This window comes from Perca flavescens, chromosome 22 (assembly GCF_004354835.1).
Source record: "Perca flavescens isolate YP-PL-M2 chromosome 22, PFLA_1.0, whole genome shotgun sequence".
In the NCBI taxonomy this organism is placed as follows: domain Eukaryota; kingdom Metazoa; phylum Chordata; class Actinopteri; order Perciformes; family Percidae; genus Perca; species Perca flavescens.
In genome coordinates, this window is record NC_041352.1 from 23,186,513 (window position 1) to 23,212,190 (window position 25,678).

The 25,678-nt window shown below is 37.6% G+C and overlaps 1 protein-coding gene across 3 annotated transcripts in view; it reads left to right on the forward strand.

Annotated features, from left to right (window-relative positions):
* LOC114549130 (cadherin-6) overlaps positions 1 to 25,678 on the forward strand; it is a 77,395-nt gene that overhangs the window by 43,216 nt on the left and 8,501 nt on the right. For all 3 annotated transcript variants that reach the window (XM_028569316.1, XM_028569317.1, XM_028569318.1), the window contains 7 exons: positions 360 to 527; positions 2,937 to 3,124; positions 7,109 to 7,362; positions 11,969 to 12,105; positions 14,053 to 14,174; positions 16,746 to 16,863; positions 17,125 to 17,376. In XM_028569316.1, the coding sequence (XP_028425117.1) occupies positions 360 to 527; positions 2,937 to 3,124; positions 7,109 to 7,362; positions 11,969 to 12,105; positions 14,053 to 14,174; positions 16,746 to 16,863; positions 17,125 to 17,376 (1,239 nt within the window). The remainder of the gene's footprint in view (positions 1 to 359; positions 528 to 2,936; positions 3,125 to 7,108; positions 7,363 to 11,968; positions 12,106 to 14,052; positions 14,175 to 16,745; positions 16,864 to 17,124; positions 17,377 to 25,678) is intronic.

Sequence of the window (25,678 nt, forward strand, 5' to 3'; positions counted from 1 at the left end):
AGTTCACAACCGAAAGATATTCAGTTCACTGTGATGTTTGACTAAGAAAAGCAGCAAATTCTCACATTGTAATTTCTTGGCTTGAAAAATGACTGAAAAGATCCATCGACTACTCTAATATGTGATTAATTTTCTGTCCACCGCAGGTAGTTTCAAGTCAATTGTTATTTTTTTTTATACATTTTGAAACAAAGAAAATGAAAGTGTTTATTCTACAGGTCGTAAAGCCCTCTGAGACACACTCGGGATTGATTGGGCTGTATAAATACACTTGACCTGACCAGACTATTAAATATCCACATAGGTGGATGTTCTTTTTAAATAAACTCTCACTATAAATCTGTGTTATTTCTCCTCAGGACTGATCAAGACAGCCCTGCCTGGCATGGACAGAGAAGTGAAAGAAAACTACCAGGTTGTGATCCAGGCTAAAGACATGGCCGGGCAGATGGGCGGGCTCTCGGGTACCACCACGGTCAGCATCACCCTCTCGGATGTGAACGACAACCCGCCACGCTTCACCAAGAGTGAGTACAGCCTTCTGGAACCCACACACACACACACACACAGAGTGACCAATACATAGCCCATGAAAACCACTTGTCGGTGTGAGCCAGTGCCAAGCAGGCAGCCCCCATCTGGTGTCAGTTTCAAAATGAATTTGGATTATTGCAGGGAGCTCTGGGTTTTGTGCGACTAAGGCGGGACCTCTTAAAGGCAGCGAATAATTAAATATAGAGCCATATGACAGAGCGAAGGGTCCTGCAAAGTGCATCAGATCAGCCCTGTAATCCCTATTAAATGAGGAGAGTACATTCTCTGGGTTTTATCCCCCTTACTCTTCCTCTCTCTTTGTCCATCTCATGCTATTAAGTCTTTCTTCTGCTGCCTTTTACTCCATAAAACCAATGTTCTCAATTCAGTGCTCCAACTGTCCTTGGTGCATTTCCCCCCTCTTTTTGTTACCCCTCTCAGGCATCAATCATCAGTCCTCCCTTTTTACTCCCTTCCTACTCACTTTCAGTCTCACACACTGTCTCCCTTTCTACTCTCCCCCACCCCCCTCCCCTCCTCCTCCTACCCGTATCACTTCCTCTCGTGCATCTGGCAAACGGTGATGGCGGCCGGATCATATCGGGGGCAGACACTGTCATCTCAGCCCCTGCACCAATGAATGAACAGTGAGAGGAGGGAGGGAGATGGATACAACAGGGATGGAGGAGGTGACAGGAGGGGAAGATAGAGGAAGAAAGAAGAAGAGTGATTCAGACGACAGAAAGACAGCCTGTGATGGAGGGGGGGGGCGGGTGGCGGGGAGACAGAGAGAGGGCAAGGTTGAAAGAGGGAGAAAAGAGGAAGAGATATTGTAATGGGACACCAAGAGGAGGTAGAGTGTCAGGAAGCGATATCATTGTTGTCTGCCGGAGTGATGCCTCTTTTTTTTTTTTTTTCCACCCGATGCTAAATACCTGTTAGCCTAGGGAAACCTTCACGTAGTGCGTCGCTTTCTTCTGTGTGTGTGTATATGTGTGTGTGTGTGTGTGTGTGTGTGTGTGTGTGTGTGTGTGTGTGTGTGTAAGCGTCACAGAGACCTGCCGACTCAGGCGTTGCCAAAACACTGTCAGCATGTTTTATTAGCGTGTCAGTGCTGTTTGTCTCCGCAGGCTGTGTGTATATCACGCCCGCTCCCTCCTGCCGTCCAGCTATTTATTTAAGCACACGAGATGCAGCTGGGGCCGCTGCGGCCGACAGGCAGCCATCAATTTTTCCGCCTCAAACCACGAAATCATCTTACAAACTAAAAAAAGAATGAAGAGGAAGAAGCAATTAATTTATGTTGAGTAAATTGGCCCAGAATTTATGTTACATCCTAAACTTCTGAGTAGTGAGTCAATACTGCTTGTAGCAACTTACGCGAAAGGCCAAATGTCTGTTTTGGAAATGAAATATGTTTTACCGCATATGAAATGGCTGCTCCACAGCTGATCTACGAACGTTGCAGCACTAAATCTCCCACACGGTTTCTCCGTTTCACACTCTCCCTCTCTCCGGCTGGCTCGTATATTGCTGCTCTCTGATTGGCTCTGACTCACTTTCTCCCTGACTTGCTCTCTTGTATTTTTGCTCTCTGACTCACCCGCTTACACTCTTTTCTTTTTTCACTAACCGGGTCATAAAAAGTTTGCAGGTTATGGTGCTTGTCGGGGGCGGGGGGTTTTTTTTTTTTTTTTTTTTTGCCAGTGTTGTATCCTCTTTGTCTTTGTAAATTAATCTCGGGTGGAATTAATGGCTTTAATGCTTCTCGATTATGCCTTTAATTGTGATATAATCGTAAAAGAATTGCATCTTTGTGTGGAGAACTCAAAAATCAATCAATCAAAATGTATTTATATAGCACTTTACAAAGCAGGTATCCAAAGTGCTTAACATCAGAAACACATGTCATACAATAGAAAGAATGAACATAGAAAACAGTAAAATCAGAAAAGGTTACACAAAAGAATGAAATTGTCACACCACTGCTACGTATTAAAGGCCAGACGAAACAGATACGTTTTGAGTTTGGACCTAAAAAGAGCTACATCTGTGATAGTGCGAATATCAGGGGGCAACTTGTTCCAGAGTCTCGTGGCAACAACTGCAAAAGCCTGAACACCCAACCGTTTATACCTTGACTTCGGCACTTTTAAAACCAGTTGGTTAGAAGACCGCAAAGACTGGCTGTGCTCACGCAGGGTTAAAATCTCAGATAAGTGTTCCAGTTCGGAACTGAAATATGAAAAGAAATACCAGGGCCGGGACCCCAGTTGCCATGGCCCTGCTCACACGCTCAATCTCTGACTTGCTTACACTCCCGAGACTTTCCTTGTCCTAACTTTGTCTTGTTTTGTACATCTCTTCATGCAAATCACAAAGATACAATTCTTTCTCTGCAGCTGTCTACGAGTTCAGAGTGCCCGAGTCCACCGAGCTCGGGTCTGTGGTGGGTGTGATCCGGGCTATGGACGCCGACATCGGCGAGAACGCGGAGATGGACTACAGGATCATTGGGAGCGACGGCCCCGGCATGTTTGATATCTCCACCAATAGGAGCACGCAGGACGGTGTCATCGTGCTGAGGAAGGTCAGAGACTCTCCGTTGGTGTTCTGTGAAGCGCTATTATGGAACCCACTGCAGTTCTAGACAAGACCCGCCCTTCAATTGCATACACGCTCTACGATTGGCCAGGCTTCCATGCTCGCGCGGTGGCAACGGAGCCCCATTTGTCCAGGTCCTATGCCCTGAACAATCAGCTATCCTAACCTTAACTCCTCCAGGCCAATGCCTAACCTCAACCAATCGGGTTGCCCCATCTTGCCTAGAACTGCAGTACGATCCATAAAAACACTTCTGTGAGAGGTGTTATCGGCAATGGTGTAGTTTTCTCTTTGTCAGAAATACAACCGAAGAGCAACTGACATATCAGCATTCTGCTCAGCCAAACAAACTCGCATAGTTCTAATAAAGAAGTCGCTCAATAATCGACCTTTTTTCCGTCAGGCCATGAGCAACCGCAATCCGATTTCATGCTGCACACGACGCGCAAAGTTTTCCACACACCAGCAGGACGCTGTCAAGTTTGTTACCTTGCTGAAGAGTAGGAGGTGTGCAGCCCGCAGCTCTTCATCTAACAGCTCCCTGTGGCTGCTCCTTCTTTTTCTGGAATCCTGCAATGTTTAGAACTGATTCGCCCGAAAATGACCATGTCTTGTTTTTCGGACATATTTTCGATGAATGATCACAGTAGGCGCTAACTGCTATGATGAATGCGTTTCTGGTGACTGGTTCACATTCAAAGCCCCCTTTATATGAAGCAGCAGCACACGTTTCCTGTGAACCCGTTAAGTGTATGAAGGCCATTTGAATACTGGCGGACTCTGGCATGAAAACTACTATATACAGTAGAGAGGTAATTACAGAATGAATGGATGAAAAAAATAACCACCACACAAATACATTTTCTCTCATAATATCAGGTGATCGATGAATGACACTAACAATGATTTTAAGTAGGGTTAGGGCATTATTTATTTTTTTAAGATACTTTTTTGGGGCTTTTCCCTTTATTAGAAAGTGGATAGATATAAAAAGGGGAGAGAGATAGGGAATGGCACGCAGCAAAGGGCAGCAGGTCAGATTTGAACGCTGCTCCGCTGCAGGACTCAGCCAACATGGGGCATACGCTCTTACTGGGTGAGCTAGGCCACCCCAGGTTAGAGCATTATTAATGCAGCAATTAAACCAGCATGATTTTTTTTTTTTGCTTTATTGTTAGCCTGCAATTATTAGTCATTATATTATTATGGACAGCATAACAAAGTCATAACGTATTATTTGCTAGATTGATTGAACTAAGTGTAGGAAATAACATTTACACTTTTGTATTGGGTGTTTGTATTGTTCATCCACCAACCAAACCTACATTGTTGCTTATGAGCATCACACTTCTCATTTGGGCCAAAAAAAAGGGGAAACAACACAATGAACAGCACTCAATAAAGAAGAAAGTGATAGAAACTTTTTAATTTCCATACGCTCTGACAGCCATAGAAAAGACAGTAGAGTTATTAGATTTCAACTTACACTCGCCTACACACCCAGTACATGTGTTTTAAGTGAGATTCTTTCTTTTCCTCTGAGCTGAGACCAAAGCAGAAATATTGACGCTCAGGATGGATCGCAGCATTCAGCAGTGTGCTGTGGGGTATTTCTGATGTATTCGACAGAATCTGGCGGTTGCCTTATCAAGCGCCCTCTCTGCAGCTTCCGATTGATCGCTTCCATCATGCCATCATTAAGTGGACGATGACATAATTGCCTTTTGTAGCCGCGGCAGTGCTGTTGGATGTGGTGTGCGGGCAGAGAGCGTGTGGGGGAGTGAGCATGCCCTAATTCTGAACCTACTAATTAAATGGGCTTGTCAAGTTGGAGTGTGTCCCATCTCCGCTTGTACTGGTCCTTCAAAGCAGCTTATTCCTCCCCATTGAGGTGCGCCCCACCCCACCCGCCTCAACACGAAACGGCGAAAACCACCGACTCAAATTATGTTATTATTCATGGCTTCAAAAAAACTGCTCGTTCCAGCTGGACTTTTCCGTGCTTTCATTGGCTGTTTCCAACGATCGTGGACCCGCCATCCTTTAATATGTACAGTAAGGCGCCTGCGAGGCAGCTCACTCTGATTCAGCTGCTCCTTGCACATTCATTAAAGTGCTCCGCTCCCCAATTATTCCCATCAATGGGGGGATACCTTCAGTGGCGACAACTTCAAAAAAACAAGTTCAGAAAAAGGAACATAAAAGCAAAAAACATACCACCAACCTGCGCTGAAATGCCCAAGGATGGAAAACATTAGCAATCGTGCAGGAATCAGGCCAGTAATCATTGTGTGCAGTCCATAAATTATAGGCTGTAAAAGCAGTGTAAACTCGATGCAGGATTATAGGCGATCACACATGAAAAATAACTAAGCTGCTTCATTTTAAGCAAACAAATGGGTAGGATGAAAGCATGTATACCAACAGAAGCATAAATATACATCCACAAAATGAGGCCATTTCTATTAGTTATATTCATAGAATGCTTTATTACTATCATCTATTCAATGTGAGCTACTCACCTTAAATATAAACGTAGATGTAGTGGTGCTCAACAGATGTGTCCTTCAACAGAATATGTAGGTTTTAGTTCTTTTTAATCCTTCGCCATTAATAGATTCAAATTTAAGAAAACATGTACAACCTTGATACTTCCTTACAAACTAAAGCCATGGATTTTTTTTTTCTTGCATTACAATTTCATATTTTCCATCTTGCGGTTGAATTGAACAGCACACCAAAGACTCACCATCCACTGACTCTCCATATCGCAATATTTTCTCTGTTGCTTATATACTTATCTGATGCACTGATCTTTTCATTTAACAAAAAGACAAAATGAACAGATGTCACCCAGCAGACATCGAGAAACAACTTTGATTGATTGTTTTGTAGTGTGGCAGGGATCAGGAAGTTAAAAAGCACAAACATCCAAGAAGTTGGCACCTCTTTGTTTCTGCCTAAAGAAACAGAAAGTAAAAAAAAAGAAAATACACTGTCTAGTTAAAACAATAAAATACTGCTTTGTCCAAGCAGATTCCCTGGCTAAAAATACCTTCTTTTTTTGTACATTAACCCCGACCAAGTTGTTGTCATGTTAGTTTTCCACCCAAATGCCACATCAGTCACATTGTTCAGGATGTGGCAGTAGTTAATGAAAGGCCTTTACATGTCCAAAAGAGCACAGGTCTGATCTATGGAGCAGCCCATGTGTGTCCATCAACAGTCTTGTTAGTGTCGTTGAACATGACACTGAGCCCCTTCACACGCGCTCATTAGACGATGCTCTGGAAAAGATTGCCAGTTTAATGAATAAAATCCCAATCTGACCTGAAATTAAATGTGGCAGGATGCTCTGAATGGATATTAGTTTTTCTGAAATCAACAGCTGAACGTGTCGCTGCATACAAATGAGTGTTTAAAAGTAAACTTTAAGGGACAAACAAAACGGCAGAGGGGAATTTTCTTTTTAATTCATGAAAACAAAGAAACAAATGAAGTCTAGTGCTGGGTAACAAACTGAACACTTTTTAGGCCCAGACGAATTGCCTTTATAGTATCGAGTATCGAAAAACGCCTTGTCATTCAATACCCAATGTCTATACCTAAGCAGAAAATCTCATCAACGTCAATGAGCCAATAAGCATGCAGCATGCTTCTACCAAGATCTAATAATGTTTGTTATTGGTTGTTTAATGTTACAAGTCGCAGAGACATGTAGGAAAAACTGTACATTCTCACGTAATAGGAGCTTAAACATAAATAATAAGATTTGTGTCATAATGTTGTAATTTTTTTGTTATAATGGATTTTATAAAATTAGTATCGAAAAAGTTTCATTTTGGAACCGGTATCGAAGTCACTGTATCATTACCGGTAACAGTATCCAAAGGTTTTGAACGATACCCAGCCCTAGTGAAGTCACAGTATGTTAAATGGCTCACACAGATATTTTGTTTCTATTTTACAGCCTCTGGACTTTGAGAGGAAGCGTCAGTACATTCTCCGTATTCAGGTGGAAAATTCCCACATCAACCCTCGCTTCTTCTCGGTGGGCCCCTTCAGGGACGAGGCCACCATCAAGATCATCGTGGAGGACGTGGACGAGCCGCCGGTGTTTGAGCGCACCAGCTACGTCATGGAGGTCAAAGAGGACGCAGCCAGGAACACCGTCATCGGCTCTGTCAGCGCTTCCGATCCTGACGACAAAAATAGTCTCGTCAGGTACTGGACCACATCACGTATCAGGGAGCACATACCAGTGCCTCTCATGGCCTATTTCCTTAATGTGGGATAGGCCGTGAGATGCACGGATATGGGCAAAAGATCAGGGAGAAGCTACTAAGTAAATCACAGATATAAATATTTAGAGTCTAAATTGCAGGAATTATTTCTTTAATTGTGACATTTTGGATACATTTTTCTGTGTACGGCATATATTGCGTTAACGTGGTCTTGGACTGCATGGGAGAACTATTTATGTAGATATTACTTTCTAAATTTTAGCAATATAGAGCTCAAAAGTGTTGGATTTTCCCCATATAATTCATCCATTGACGTGTTAGAAAATGCTAATACGAGTGTTAAGCCTGGAACCAAGCCAACCGGCCACAAGATGAATCACCCTAAATCATTTGATGATTTGATTTGATTCAAGAAAGGCAAAGGTACAAGACTGTGTACATAAATCATCATAGACTTCAATGGTTCACGTACAGTAGATTTCATATTCAAGCGCACAGCCTTTGAAGAAAATAACAGCTGTCAATTGCTTTTTTATAGACTTCAATGTGATTTCCACGCCACTCCGATTCAGATCTGGACTGATTACTGGCCACTTTGGAACAGTCCAGTGTTGTTTTTTTTAACCATTCCTGGGTACTATTTGATATTTGCTTTTTTTGTCATTGTCCTGCTGGAGGACCCATGTCCTTCAACAGAGATGCAGCTTTGTGACACTGGGGGGAACACTGCGCTCCAACATACCATGGCAATCTCCTGAAGTCATAATGCCACATACAGATTCAAGGCAACCAGGCAGCAAAGCAACACCAAAACACCAATAAACTAGCCTGGCTCCGCCCTCCTACGTACGTAGGCTCAATTTTCATTTCCCTTCACTACTACATCTGGGTTTGTGGTATAGTCTTGGGTTTTCGCCAGCCAAATTTTTGGGGGTCCAATCAGCAAACAGAGGGAGTGGCGGAGAACGATGATGTTGAGGTTGTGCGCTAGGGAACCTCCTCAATGTTGTTTTCTTTGAAGGCTTTAGTGGCTTTAGTGCGATTTACCAAAAAGCTTCCGGAATTTGGCTTGTTCAGGTGTGTTTTAGCAAATGCCAGCTGGGCTTTCTTGTGTGTCCTTCTCAGCAGTGGGCTCCTCTTGGGTCTCCTACCATAGAACCCCCTTTCATTGAGTTGGCAACGGATGGTGCGAGTTGAAATGGTTATACTTTATGTCTACTTGGGTCAGCTTGAATCTGTTTTGCAGTTGTCCAAGGTCCTTTCTCCACTATTCAAGCAATCCTTTGCTACAATCTTTGGTCAACCTTTCTATTGCGTCCTCTTCCGGATAGGTTGGCTACAGTACCATGGGAACTTCTTGATAACATTGGGCATGGTTGATTTGAGATTGTCCATGCTTGGTTACGATTTTCTGTTTGGCCTCCTCAGACAATTCTCTGCTTTTTCTTTTCTTTTCTCTAAACGGCACAATGAGTACTTTCTTCCATTTAAACTGGTTGAATGAGTGATAATTGGCTTGTAGGCCACTGTGATTTACCCCAGGTGTGTTCAAGATGAATCACCTGCTTGAAATCCAACAGTTTCTTGCAACTCCTAAAAAGGTGCCAGTTAAATTGTCCAGGCCATTGTTTGGATTTCTGTGTGGAATAACATTGAATTCAGTATTTCTTTCAGCTTTTTTTGTTTTGAAAACACATATGTGAATACCAGAAGATATTTCACAATTTTCTCGCAGAAATAGTGTGTTATTTGAAAAAAAAAATGCAAAATGCTAATATTTTCAGCCATAAGCAGCATTAAAATACCAAATGCTGAACTGTGACAAAAGTTCACTTACAGCACTTATTTCATGGAGATTTCCAAATTATGCAAGTATTCTATTAAACAGGAGTAATGGCAGTGGGGTGTGAGGCTGCGTCTTCCACTCTTTCTCAAAGACTTTTTCATTTTTATGATGCACTAAGGGAGTTGGCTCTCAAGGTTGAAGTTCCACCACTTTATTGCAGGTTTCAAATATGATATCATTCTCTTTTATCGCCCATCATCAAGAAGGTAGCTACCCTGTGGCATTTAAACCCATACATTGGAAGAGGAGGGCCCGGGCAGCCTGGGGGCTGCCTGGCATGAGCAAGTCACTGAGACGGTTATTTTTATTAGCTCACCACAACACATGCAGACGTGAGCACATTAATGGCATGGATGGCAGGATGTAAACACAAATCCCTCAGTAAGCAAAGATGTCTGCATGCATGTCAACTGGGTTCCATTAAACAGCTTTTCAACACCATTTACATGAATATATTTCCAAATGTAGCTAGGAATTGCTTTGCATTGCAATATAGTCATTTAAATGTTGTTGAAACAACCATTATATGAAACCTTAAAAACTTTCACCCAAATATAGCCCAGGTCAAGCTCGACATCTTTCTCCAAATCAATACTTTTGCTAGATTTCCACTAACTCTTGTTCTTGAAGAATATCTTCTGAAAATACTGTGGCAAACCAGCCGGTCGTGTAGCTTCTGTAGGGAGCGAAGAGGATATATGTCCCAACCCGCTGATCACTAACATTTCTGTAACCCTACATGTCCTTCTGCTTGGCCTCCCATCCAGCCAGCTGCCTGCATGCTGAGAGCAGCACTTTGGGTGCCCGGTCAGGACGAGGCGCGCTGGTATCTCTCTGTCATTAATCAGGGGAAGGGTTGGGCCCAGCCAGCTGAATTATTGGGAATATTAGAAAAGCAATTAGTAAAGCCCGCGGCTGACGCAGATTTAACGAGGTTAGAGTTACTGTCGGGGGCCGGCGAGGTAGTAGGAGGAAGGGAGAGGCAGGCAGAGACGAGGAGGGAGTGTTTAGATAAAGACACTAAAATAGTTGATGCAGGAGAAGCAACGGGGAGGGGCTGGGGGGGAAGTGCGGCGATGCATTGAGAGACTGGGTTCATAGTCTCCCCTCGGGGATCTCCTCCCTCTTACGCTGGCCCTCGTGATGCCTGCTACTCCATTAACACACTGATATATCACAGTAGTCTAAGAAGCAGAGAAAAACAACACGACTGGATAACCTGTTGACTCGCTTGTGTGTATACAGTATGTGTGTCCGTGGGACTGCAAACACTTACATAAATCCATCATGAACACAAGACAGGACTATTCAAGATTGTTAGCCCCATGCAAGACAGTATACCATATATGTTAACGGGTCACTTCACCCATAGTCTATATCCCCGACGTTCCACTTCCAGGATTGCTCTCGTTCTGCCGGAAATTTCGGCGGATGTCACTCTTTTCGGATGTCCGTTTTCGGGTGTCCCGTTACCTTCCGCTTTCTTTGTGTTGTAATTTGAAACTCCGGTCAATTTCTAAGGACTATGGTTAACTGCTCCTCAGATCTCTGCAGGGTAAATCCAGACAGCTAGCTAGACTATCTGTCCAATCTGAGTTTTCTGTTGCACGACTAAAACAACTTTTGAACGTACACATGTTCCACCAAAACAAGTTCCTTCCCGAGGCTATATTGCAGTGACACCGTGGCTCCGCTCGGCGCCTAGCGTCCTCTGCAGCGCTGTGGAGAACTGGCAATGCGAGACTACTTCACCCAAATCACGCTGGTTTACTTACCTCTAGTTGTATCTAGTCATGCAGATGGTTTCGTTTTGTGTTCAAGACATTTGTATTCTGTGTGAAATCCAACATGAATGCATTTATTTGAGGGAGAATTTTTCATTTGAGGGTTGTGTCAAAGCAATTGCGAGAATCTGTAAAAGACCTGCCAATCAACCTGAGAGTGACAGCAGCATCTACTAGAAACAATACTGTGGTAAAGCTGGATAAGACCTCCTACTCTATATGAAAGAAATGGTCCTTGTAAACCATGTTGACAGTGAGGTGTGTGGATTAGCCAAAGTTACTAGTACATTGTTTCTGTTAAAGGATACAGCTGTTGAGTTAGTATTTTGAGCTGCACACGTGAAACTCCATACACCACTGTATTTGTGTGGTGGCAGATGCTTCAGAGGCGGATATGTTTAAAGTTGTGCACGCAAACCTGAAACCATCTGCATGGTTAGATAACACAAAGGGTAAATGAGAAAATGTGTTATTTCGCATATGTGTAAAGTGACCCTGTAAAAAGTAGTCTAAAAATGTTTAGAAGCGGTTATTTACCTCCTGTAGTTTGGCTCATTTGTGCAGGTAAAAAACTAATTTAGTTCTATTCAACAAATTTACCCTTTCTTGTGAGGGCAAACCACTGCTTGGATTAATGCTAAAATTTATCTTTTTCTTAATGCGTTCTTGTGTGGTATGAATAGCAAAGTAAGGAAATTATGGCAGAGTGCAGACAAGTCCATCATGCATATTCAAACTTGTTTTGATTGCCTCCTGCCTACTGAAACCCTTCTACCCACACAGAATGTCAATTTAACTGAGACTCACCAGTAAATGTGAGCACTATCACTCCGGACACACCTGAGAAACGCTGTAAATGTGACTGTACTCTGTATCCCTCCACTAGGGAATATGGCACACTTCCACACAGCCGGACAAAGTTTAGAAGTCTATCTTTGTATGTGTGTTTTGAGCAGGTACTCTATTGATCGGCGCACAGACATGGACAGGATGTTCAACGTCCATGCAGGCAACGGGTCAGTGTTCATCCTCAGAGAGCTGGACAGGGAAGAGAGCGCCTGGCACAACATCTCCGTCATCACCACAGAGTTCAGTAAGTGAGGCAGGACGGGAAGCAGACCTGTTTTTGTTCACCCACTTCCTGTTATTCTGTTGGCCAAATTGGATTTTTGGAATTCATACCAACCTCTGACTGTTGTGTTGAAGTGACAAAAGGATGTTTTGTAGAGAACAGTCACTGCCAGTTCAGCCAGTATTGGCTGGATTGGTCTCCACCAGAGTTGCTCTAGAATGCCGTAAACTTTCAAAACATGGCTGGGGTCTTTCATTTTAAATAGACCGATATTAGACTTTTAATACTAATGTTTCATGTTATTGTGATTTTACAAATTACCCCTGTTCTCTGATCTGCTCTCGTTTTAATTGACTGTAAAGTCAACACTTCCTTCATGTGTACTTGTTGTCTTGATAAATTCAGTATAAGGTCCACAGCTTTGTTTCCATTAGACCAACAACAATCTCATGTTGAACTTAGCAACCTGCTGCATTTTATCACTGGTCGACTAATTCATTTTGTCTTGCCTTTGTCTTGCCTTGGTGTTACGTTAATGTCAATTAAACAACAACTCCTGCAGTTACACCTTAAAGGCCCTGACACACCAAACCGATTATCGGCCATCGGACAGTCTGTTTGGTGTGTTCCGTGCCAGCGTCCGTCGGAGGGGCCGTCGGCCTTCATTTGGCCGACCTGACTTGCTGGGTCGGAGGGCGGGCAGTTGGAGTTAACGACCAATCTGATTGGTGGAGTGCTAACCCGAAAATGGCGAGCGGGATGAGTGACAACCGCCTCTCAAAATCTGACGAAAATCTTTTAAACTGACCTTTGTCGATCCGAAATGAAGACAGATTCAGCAACTGCACGGCCTATTTCTCGCTTAAAATGTTTTCAGAAACACGTTTCAGTGAACTATTTTCGTAAAATAAGAGTATTTCGAACAAGTCGCCATTATCAGTCAGCTGGAGAAGCCAGACCCACCTGACGCGTTCGTCATTTCCGGTTTTCATTTTTTGTATTGTGTCTCGCGCACGCGCAGAACGTACGCTCAAGTAAGCGTCGCTTGGATGTGTTCCAAGGCACTTTTTGGACCTCGGGGAGCCGACTGATCAGTCCGACTGCCTTTTCTGCCGACGGTCAGCCGTCGGGTTGGTGTGTCAGGGCCTTAAAAGCCAACATGTGTTGTGCCCTTTGAGCTCCTGGTAGACTTTTTATGTGAAACATATACTGTTCAAGATGTGATGTCATTGTTACGTTAATGTTAATGACACCTAACACTTCTAACACATGTTTAACACGATTAACATAATGAGCCATTTCCAGTAGCTGAAACACTATAATTCTTCCACTTTCCTTGTAGACTTTTAATGTGAAACATCTACAAGAAGTGATAAGTTTCGCTGTTTTACTATCACAAATTTTGTTGAGTTTTATTTTTCACGTTCCTTCAATATGTTCAATAAGTGCCAACGAGCCAGTGTGCAATAAAGAACATAAGAATAATTAGAAAGAAATATAAATTAAAAAAGTGAATATAAGTTATTAAATGTACATGTCACAGTTGTATGGTAAAGTGTGCAAACTGTTTCCTTTAAAACTTGAGTGCAACTATGCAAAGGACATATGCAAATATACTCAGAGCAGAGTCTGAGATGTCTGTTGATTAATGATGAAATTAGTGCTGCTGAAATATACCATGTTGTGCTAAATTTTCATGTAAGGAAAATACTTTTTGTGGAGTGCAAGTAGAGACTAATTAAGACATGTGTTAACCTTAATTTTATTTATTTATGTCATTTATTTATAGTCATTTACATGTCACATAATTTGTATAATATCACAATTATACTGTTGTCTAACACCACTTGCATTACCGTGTGCATGGAAACAGGCAAATGCCACACATCTCATGTACTATGACAGTTTTCTTAGGTGGAGAAATAATTATCTGTGTAAATTCACTGTTCCCACCTTTCTGTTTCCTAGACAACCCACGCCAAATCAGCCGTGTGCCTGTTTACATCAGAGTGCTGGACGTCAACGACAACGCTCCAACATTCGCCACCAATTACGAGACATTTGTGTGTGAGAACGCAAAGGCTAATCAGGTTGGTATGACCAAACATTAAGCAGTAGTCATGGTTTCATCTTGACTTCCCAATTAGGATTATGTGTCCGCTCCAGTCCAGCATTTAATTAGCGTGACAGATTTATAAATCTGTCACGTGTGTTTTAAGCTAGAAATACTAGATGGGTGGCAGGTTAAAAAGCTGCATTGCTATTTGTATCATACATTTAAAGGTCCCATATCATGCTTATTGTCAGGTTCATACATGTATGTTGGTGGTTTCTACTAGAACATGTTTACATGCTTTAATGTTAAAAAAAAAACATAATTTTTCTTATACTATCTGAATATATACCTAACGTTAAAACCTCCTCGCGAAAAAGCCCATTCTGCTCTGATTGGTCAGCATTTCTGGGTATTTCGCATCTGCGCTCTCATGTCTCTGCACCGTTATTGCAGCTGGAGAATGACTTGTAACAGCATTGTAGTGGCACTTTCTTCCTATATATATATATATATATATATATATATATATATATATATATATATATATATATATATATATATATATTTATAGTATAGTTGTGACATTACAACCGTATGGAAGTCCTGAGTTTAAAGTGCTCATATTATGCTCATTTTCAGGTTCATAATTGTATTTAGAGGTTGTACCAGAATAAGTTTATGTGGTTTAATTTTCAAAAAACACTTTCAAAAAATGTTCACCCTGTGTGCTGAGCTCTCTGTTTTAGCTACAGATTGAGGCATCGCATTTCTGTACCATCTTTGTTGGGAGTTGCACATGCACAGTAAGTACGGCTAGCTAGTCAGTTGCAGAGTATCAGGGAGTGCCACGCTAACAGCTAGGCGAGCATTATAATGTATGTTACAAAGTGACGCACATTCGCCACGGAAGTAAAGGCTGGACTACAATAGAGCTGTTTGGAGCAGTTTGTGAACAGTGTTTTCTGTTGGAAAAGTCCCTTTGTGGTGGACTTTGGGCTTTTTTACTTTGTAAACATGTAACGTGCACAAAAAGATATATAGCACAATAAAGAAAAGGGGAAAAGACAAAAAGCATAATATTAGCACTTTAAAGGCGCAGTTTCTGAATACTGGATTGAGCGTTTTGATAGTTTCACAGTATTTACATAGCACCTTGACCTGCTTTATAATCCAAAAAAGACTTTTTGCAATACGGGACCTTTAATATGCATCACAACTTTACAGCTGTCTTTTTCGTTGCACTGCTGCCATTTTCCCTAAACTGGAAACCCAAAATGCTGGGACGCATTACACATACACTTTGACACTTTGAGACGTCAGTTTCGCTATCACTTGTAAATTGCACCAGACGTTGTGTGTTCACACTCGGGTCTGAACCAAATGTTGCGGTCTGCAGTTTATCTGGGCTCACAGGAAGTGTGATGAACCAACCCTTGACTTGTTAGTCTTGCACAATGTAATACTCAAAGAAAAAAAGTACAGTCTGTACAGAATATTATCTTTTATCATATTGGTTATCATATTGGAACTCAGCTGCAATGATGGAAGATGTACTCATTCTTTTTTTCCTGAAGTAAAAGTAGCGATAACATCTGTGAAGAAATACTCTGTGACAAGTCCTGCATTCAGAATTTTAAGCATCATAATATACTGAAAGTGCCAAAAGTAAAAGGACTATTGATGCAGAATGACGAATGAAAATTGATCCCAGTAATTTTTCTAATCTAGGTAACATAACCTATTATAATACATCATAATGTATTATGTATTACTAATCTGAATCTGCAAAGTAACTAGTAACTATAGTTGGCGGTTAAATGTAGTGGACTAAAGTACAAGTGCCTTGAATAAGTACAGTACTTGAGTAAATGCACATAAAAACTGTGTTTTTATCTTGGCAATTAGAGTATTACTGAAAACTACCAGGTGTAATCAGTGTATTGGTGTGTTTGCATTACTGTCAGGGGATATTTGAGGTGTATTACTTGTTAGCTTGCCATTAACTGTTTGTGTTGCACCTCTTTAACCAGAATTAACAGCTGATGTTAACATGCAAATACAAGCTTTTCACAATCTTTGTTAATTAGATGGTTTCCAGCTAGTGTTGGCCAACATGGCAACATACTGTATAGCATAAGACAATAGAAATGTGTTAACCAATGGAAATGTTTGTATTGTTTGTACTGAGGTAGCTATTCTTTTAATATTTCATTGTGTCATCATTGTGAGCAATGTTGTAAATGAAGGAGCTGGACCTGACTTATGGCCTATTCTTTGATTTCCATCAAAGATTTTCGTCACTACTATTACTTTGATTTATCAGGTATTTAATTCACTGGATTAGCCAATAACAGCTCCATTTATTTTACATATAATGAAAAGAAGAGCTGATCAGATACTAGCATACTCACATCTACAGGTAAACATCAATCAAGTATATCGGTGATTAACTGATTCATTCCTAGAGTGAAAAAAAGTGTCTATTGAAACCTTTTGAGATGGTTATATTATGTTGAATTGCTTAGTTATTCATAGCTAACGTTGAGTTCCTTAAATATGGCTGCTGGAAGTTTAATGTGTAAATCACCTCTGTTTCTTTTTTCAGAGGATCCAAACCGTGAGCGCCACAGACCCTGACGAGCCACTCGGAGGACACCGATTCTTCTTCAGTCTCGCACAGGAGGCTGCTGGGAAGGCCAACTTCTCTGTCCGTGATAACAAAGGTAATACACTCTCAGCTGATGCTTGCGGTCATCACATTAACTTCAATCGTCTGTATAATGTTTCCATAAGGCACTTATACCTGTTGTTAAACTTAACCACATCCAGTGCTGTACTGCCCATGATGTGATTTATTAGTTTTTCATCTCACGGCACTAAAAGCACATTCCCAGTCCAAATGAAATTTCCAGCAGCGTTTATTGAAATATTCATTCAGGTTATGGATTTGCCGCGTAGTAACCGGACATCCCGTTTGTTTTCAGACAACACGGCCTGGATCCTAACAAGGAGGAACAGCTACAACAGTCTGCAGAAGAGCATTTATCACGTGCCTGTGGTCATTTCTGACGGAGAGTTCCCAATGCAAAGCAGCACCAACACCCTGACCATCAGAGTGTGCACCTGCGATCGCGAGGGCAACATGAAGCTGTGCAACGCCGAGGCATTCACCGCGAGGGCGGGACTCAGCACGGGAGCCCTGGTGGCCATTTTGCTCTGTGTCGTCATTCTGCTCAGTGAGTACAGACTGTATGAGAAGCAACCACCTTCAGCTCCATCTTGTAAAGATTTTAAGCTGTATTCAACCCGGTTGGTTTTCACTGAGTATTAGATTTGAGTGTTTATAAAAGCTACACTCCTTCCTTATGTTGCAAAGCCCCTCTTGCAGGTGATAAAGAGACAGTTTTGTATTTCACTCCTTAATTTGATTCTTCACTTCCTGTGGGCAGGTAATTCTTCCAGTGACCATGGCTGACGTGTTAATTTGATTTGAACAACAAAGCAGCAAAGATCTACAGCACCTGAGCTGAGAAAATGGAACATTGTGCTTTATTGCAACCCAAAGTTATGCTTATATGCATAACTCTGATGCCATTTTTTGTTTTACTATATTTTGACTTCTTATTCAATTTTTGACTTACTATACTATGGCTTTTTTGTGACTTTTTTGGACATACCATATTATGACTTTTTTGACATATTGTACTATGGCTTTTTTCAAAATATTATGCTATGGTTTTTTTTACTTTTTTCGACATACTATACTATGACTTTTTTTTTTTTTTTACTTTTTTCGACATACTATACTATGGCTTTTTTCAAAACACTATATACCATGACTTTTTTTCGACATGATATACTATGGCTTTTTATGAGTTTTTTCTACATACTATACTATGACTTTTTTCAACATACTACACATTGACTTTTTTGACTTACTATACTATGACTTTTCGACATACTATACTATGGCTTTTTTGTGACTTTTTTGGACGGACTATACTATGACATTTTTGACTTTTTTTGGACATACTATACTATGACTTTTTTTCCACTATCTATACCATAACTTTTTTGACTTTTTTCTATACATTATACTAAGACTTTTTTTTACTTTTTTCGACATATTATACTATGTCTTTTTTGACTTTTTTCGACATGCTATACTATTGCTTTTTTGTGACTTTTTTCGACACTCTATACTAAGACTCTTTCGACATACTATACTATGACTTTTTTCGACATACAGTACTATACTATGACTTTTTTTCGACTTACTATACTATGGCTTTTTTTAAACTTTTTTCGACATACTATACTACGGCTTTTTTAAACTTTTTTTGACATGCTATACTAGAATTTTTTCAACATACTATACTATGACTTTTTTTCGACATGATATACTATGGCTTTTTTCAAACTTTTTGTTTCGACATGCACGACTATGACCTTTTGTCGAAATACTATATTATCACTTTGGTCAACATGCTATACTATGACTTTTTTCGACATACTATACTATGAATTTTTTTACTTTTTTCAGCATACTATACTATGGCTTTTTTGTGACTTTTTGGACGGACTATACTATGACCTTTTTGACTTTTTTCGACATACTATACTATGGCTTTTTTGTGACTTTTTTCGACATACTATACTATGGTATTTTTCAACTTACTATACTATGACTTTTTTGTCACTTTTATGACACACTATACTAAGACTCTTTCGATATACTATGACTTTTTTTCGACTTACTATAGTATGGCTTTTTTGTCACTTTTATGACACACTATACTAAGACTCTTTCGATATACTATACTATGACTTTTTTTCGACTTACTATACTATGGCTTTTTTGTGACTTTTTTTATACATACCATATTATGACTTTTTTTGACATGCTATACTATGGCTTTTTTCGACATACTATACTATGACTTTTTTTTACTTTTTTAGACATGCTATACTAGACTTTTTTCGACATACTATACTATGACTTTTCTCGACATACTATACTATGACTTTTTTTGACATACTATACTATGACTTTTGTCGACATACTATACTATGACTTTTGTCAACATGCTATACTATGACTTTTTTTCGACAAACTATACTATGGCTTTTTTGTGACTTTTTTGGACATACTATAATATGACTTTTTTGTCACTTTTTTCGACACACTATACTAAGACTCTTTCGACATGCTATACTATGACTTTTTTCGACTTACTATACTATGAATTTTTTTTTTTTTTTATTACTATACTATGGCTTTTTTGTGACTTTTTTGGACCTAACATATTATGACTTTTTTTTGACATGCTATACTATGGCTTTTTTCAACATACTATACTATGACTTTTTTTTTACTTTTTTCGACATGACTTTTGTCAACATGCTATACTATGGCTTTTTTGTGACTTTTTTGGACATACTATACTATGGCTTTTTTAAAACTTTTTTCAACATACTATACTATGGCTTTTTGTCACTTTTGTCGACATACTATACTATGACTTTTATCAACATGCTATACTATGACTTTTTTTCGACATACTATACTATGGCTTTTTTGTGACTTTTTGGACGGACTATACTATGACCTTTTTGACTTTTTTTGACATACTATACTATGGCTTTTTTGTGACTTTTTTCGACATACTATACTATGACATTTTTGACTTTTTTCGACATACTATACTATGACTTTTTTTACACCATACCATGACTTTTTTGACTTTTTTCGATACACTATACTAAGACTTTTTTTTGACTTTCTTTGACATGCTATACTATGACTTTTTTCAACTTACTATACTATGACTTTTTTGTCACTTTTATGACACACTATACTAAGACTCTTTTGATCATAATCTACTATGACTTTTTTTCGACTTACTATGCTATGGCTTTCTTGTGACTTTTTTGGACATACCATATTATGACTTTTTTGACATGCTATACTAGACTTTTTTTCGACATACTATACTATGACTTTTGTCGACATACTATACTATGACTTTTGTCAACATGCTATACTATGACTTTTTTGTCACTTTTTTCGACACAATATACTAAGACTCTTTCGACATGCTATACTATGACTTTTTTTGACTTACTATACTATGAATTTTTTTCGACTTACTATACTATGGCTTTTTTGTGACTTTTTTGGACCTAACATATTATGACTTTTTTTTGACATGCTATACTATGGCTTTTTTCAACATACTATACTATGACTTTTGTCAACATGCTATACTATGACTTTTTTTCCACTATCTATACCATAACTTTTTTGACTTTTTTCGATACACTATACTAAGACTTTGACTTTTTTCGGCATATTATACTGTCTTTTTTTGACTTTTTTCAACATGCTATACTATTGCTTTTTTGTGACTTTTTTGGACATACTATACTATGACTTTTTTCGACACACTATACTATGACTTTTTCCGACATACTATACTATGACTTTTTTTCAACATACTATACTATGGCTTTTTGTGACTTTTTTCGACATACTATACTATGACATTTTTGACTTTTTTCGACATGCTATACTATGACTTTTTTTACACCATACCATGACTTTTTTGACTTTTTTCGATACACTATACTAAAACTTTTTTGGCTTTTTTCGACATATTATACTGTCTTTTTTGACTTTCTTCGACATGCTATACTATGACTTTTTTCAACTTACTATACTATGACTTTTTTGTCACTTTTATGACACACTATACTAAGACTCTTTCGACATACTATACTATGGCTTTTTTGTGACTTTTTTGGACCTAACATATTATGACTTTTTTTTGACATCCTATACTATGGCTTTTTTCAACATACTATACTATGACTTTTGTCAACATGCTATACTATGACTTTTTCCGACATACTATACTTTGACTTTTGTCAACATGCTATACTATGACTTTTTTTCCACTATCTATACCATAACTTTTTTGACTTTTTTCGATACACTATACTAAGACTTTGACTTTTTTCGGCATATTATACTGTCTTTTTTGACTTTTTTTAACATGCTATACTATTGTTTTTTTGTGAATTTTTTGGACATACTATACTATGACTTTTTTGGACAGCATATACTATGACTTTTTCCGACATACTAAACTATGACTTTTTTCGACATACTATACTATGACTTTTTTTCGAAATACTATACTATGACTTTTTTTCGACTCACTATACTATGGCTTTTTTGTGACTTTTTTGGACCTACCATGTTATGACTTTTTTCGATACACTATATATTAAGACTTTTTTTTGCTTTTTTCGACATATTATACTGTCTTTTTTGACTTTCTTCGACATGCTATACTATGACTTTTTTCAACTTACTATACTATGACTTTTTTGTCACTTTTATGACACACTATACTAAGACTCTTTCGACATACTATACTATGGCTTTTTTGTGACTTTTTTTTACCCAACCATGATTTTTGACTTTTTTGACATATACTAATACTATTTTTTTTTTTTTTCATAACATACTATACTATGACTTTTGTCAACATGCTATACTATGACTTTTTTTCCACTATCTATACCATAACTTTTTTGACTTTTTTCGATACACTATACTAAGACTTTGACTTTTTTCTGCATATTATACTGTCTTTTTTGACTTTTTTTAACATGCTATACTATTGCTTTTTTGTGACTTTTTTGGACATACTATACTATGACTTTTTTCGACACACTATACTATGACTTTTTCCGACATACTATACTTTGACTTTTTTCGACATACTATACTATGACTTTTTTCGACATACTATACTATGACTTTTTTCGACATACTATACTATGACTTTTTTTCGACTTACTATACTATGGCTTTTTTGTAACTTTTTTGGACATACTATACTATGGCTTTTTTTAACTTTTTTCGACATGCTATACTAGAATTTTTTCGACATACTATACTATGACTTTTTGTCACTTTTTTGACACACTATACTAAGACTCTTTCGACATACTATACTATGACTTTTTTCGACATACTATACTATGAATTTTTGTCAACATACTATACTATGGCTTTTTTGTGACTTTTTTGGACATACTATACTATGACTTTTTTTCAACATGATATACTATGGCTTTTTTGTGACTTTTTTCGACATACTATACTATGCCTTTTTTCACTTTTTTCGACATACTATACTATGGCTTTTTTAAAACTTTTTTCAACATACTGTACTATGACTTTTTGTCACTTTTGTCGACATACTATACTATGACTTTTGTAAACATGCTATACTATGACTTTTTTGTCACTTTTATGACACACTATACTAAGACTCTTTCGACATACTATACTATGGCTTTTTTGTGACTTTTTTAACATACTATACTTTTTTTGACTTTTTATACTTTTTTTCAACATACTATACTAGAATTTTTTTCAACATACTATACTATGACTTTTTGTCACTTTTTTTGATACACTATACTAAGACTTTTTCGACATACTATACTATGACTTTTTTTTCAACATACTATACTATGAATTTTTTCAACATACTATATTATGGCTTTTTTGACTTTTTTTTTGACATACTATACTATGACTTTTTTTCAACATGATATACTATTTTTTTTCGACATACTATACTATGCCTTTTTTTCTTTTTTACATACTATACTATGGCTTTTTAAAACTTTTTTCAACATACTATACTATGACTTTTTGTCACTTTTTTTTTCGACATACTATACTATGACTTTTTCGACATGCTATACTATGATTTTTTTTCGACATACTATACTATGGCTTTTTTGTGACTTTTTTGGACATACTATACTATGACTTTTTTTGACATGCTATACTATGGTTTTTTTCAACTTACTATACTATGGCTTTTTTGTGACTTTTTGGACCTACCATATTATGACTTTTGTCGACATACTATACTATGACTTTTGTGACTTTTTTCGACATACTATACTATGGCTTTTTTGGGACTTTTTTGGACCTAACATATTATGACTTTTTTTTGACATGCTATTCTATGGCTTTTTTCAACATACTATACTATGAGTTTTGTCAACATGCTATACTATGACTTTTTTTCCACTATCTATACCATAACTTTTTTGACTTTTTTCGATACACTATACTAAGACTTTGGCTTTTTTCGGCATATTATACTGTCTTTTTTGACTTTTTTCAACATGCTATACTATTGCTTTTTTGTGACATTTTTTGGACATACTATACTATGACTTTTTTTGACACACTATACTATGACCTTTTCCGACATACTATACTATGACTTTTTTCCGACATACTATACTATGACTTTTTTCGACATACTATACTGTGACTTTTTTTCGACATACTATACTATGACTTTTTTTCGACTTACTATACTATGGCTTTTTTGTGACTTTTTTGGACATACTATACTATGGCTTTTTTTTACTTTTTTCGACATGCTATACTAGAATTTTTTCGACATACTATACTATGACTTTTTGTCACTTTTTTGACACACTATACTAAGACTCTTTCGACATACTATACTATGACTTTTTTCGACATACTATACTATGAATTTTTGTCAACATACTATATTATGGCTTTTTTGTGACTTTTTTGGACATACTATACTATGACTTTTTTTCAACATGATATACTATGGCTTTTTTCGACATACTATACTATGCCTTTTTTCACTTTTTTCGACATACTATACTATGGCTTTTTTAAAACTTTTTTCAACATACTATACTATGACTTTTTGTCACTTTTGTCGACATACTATACTATGACTTTTGTAAACATGCTATACTATGATTTTTTTTCGACATACTATACTATGGCTTTTTTGTGACTTTTTTGGACATACTATACTATGACTTTTTTTGACATGCTATACTATGGTTTTTTTCGACTTACTATACTATGGCTTTTTTGTGACTTTTTTGGACCTACCATATTATGACTTTTGTCGACATACTATACTATGACTTTTGTGACTTTTTTCGACATACTATACTATGGCTTTTTTGGGACTTTTTTGGACCTAACATATTATGACTTTTTTTTGACATGCTATTCTATGGCTTTTTTCAACATACTATACTATGAGTTTTGTCAACATGCTATACTATGACTTTTTTTCCACTATCTATACCATAACTTTTTTGACTTTTTTCGATACACTATACTAAGACTTTGGCTTTTTTCGGCATATTATACTGTCTTTTTTGACTTTTTTCAACATGCTATACTATTGCTTTTTTGTGACATTTTTTGGACATACTATACTATGACTTTTTTTGACACACTATACTATGACCTTTTCCGACATACTATACTATGACTTTTTTCGACATACAATACATACATTTTTTCAACTTACTATAGTATGGCTTTTTTTGACACACTATGTGACTTTTTTCGACACTCTATATTGTGACTTTTTTTTTTTTTTTTTTTACTATACAATGACTTTTGTGACTTTTTTCGACATACTATACTATGGCTTTTTTGGGACTTTTTTGGACCTAACATATTATGACTTTTTTTCAACATACTATACTATGACTTTTTGTCACTTTTGTCGACATACTATACTATGACTTTTGTAAACATGCTATACTATGATTTTTTTTCGACATACTATACTATGGCTTTTTTGTGACTTTTTTGGACATACTATACTATGACTTTTTTTGACATGCTATACTATGGTTTTTTTCAACTTACTATACTATGGCTTTTTTGTGACTTTTTTGGACCTACCATATTATGACTTTTGTCGACATACTATACTATGACTTTTGTGACTTTTTTCGACATACTATACTATGGCTTTTTTGGGACTTTTTTGGACCTAACATATTATGACTTTTTTTTGACATGCTATTCTATGGCTTTTTTCAACATACTATACTATGAGTTTTGTCAACATGCTATACTATGACTTTTTTTCCACTATCTATACCATAACTTTTTTGACTTTTTTCGATACACTATACTAAGACTTTGGCTTTTTTCGGCATATTATACTGTCTTTTTTGACTTTTTTCAACATGCTATACTATTGCTTTTTTGTGACATTTTTGGACATACTATACTATGACTTTTTTTGACACACTATACTATGACCTTTTCCGACATACTATACTATGACTTTTTTTGACATACTATACTATGACTTTTTTTTCGACATACTATACTATGACTTTTTTTCGACATACTATACTATGACTTTTTTTTTTCGACTTACTATACTATGGCTTTTTTGTGACTTTTTTGGACATACTATACTATGACTTTTTTCGACATACTATACTATGACTTTTTTCGACATACTATACTATGACTTTTTTTCACTTTTTGACATACTATACTAAGACTTTTTTTCAACATACTATACTATGACTTTTTTTTTTTTATACTATACTATGACTTTTTGTCAACATACTATATTATGGCTTTTTTTTGACTTTTTTTGACATACTATACTATGACTTTTTTTTTTC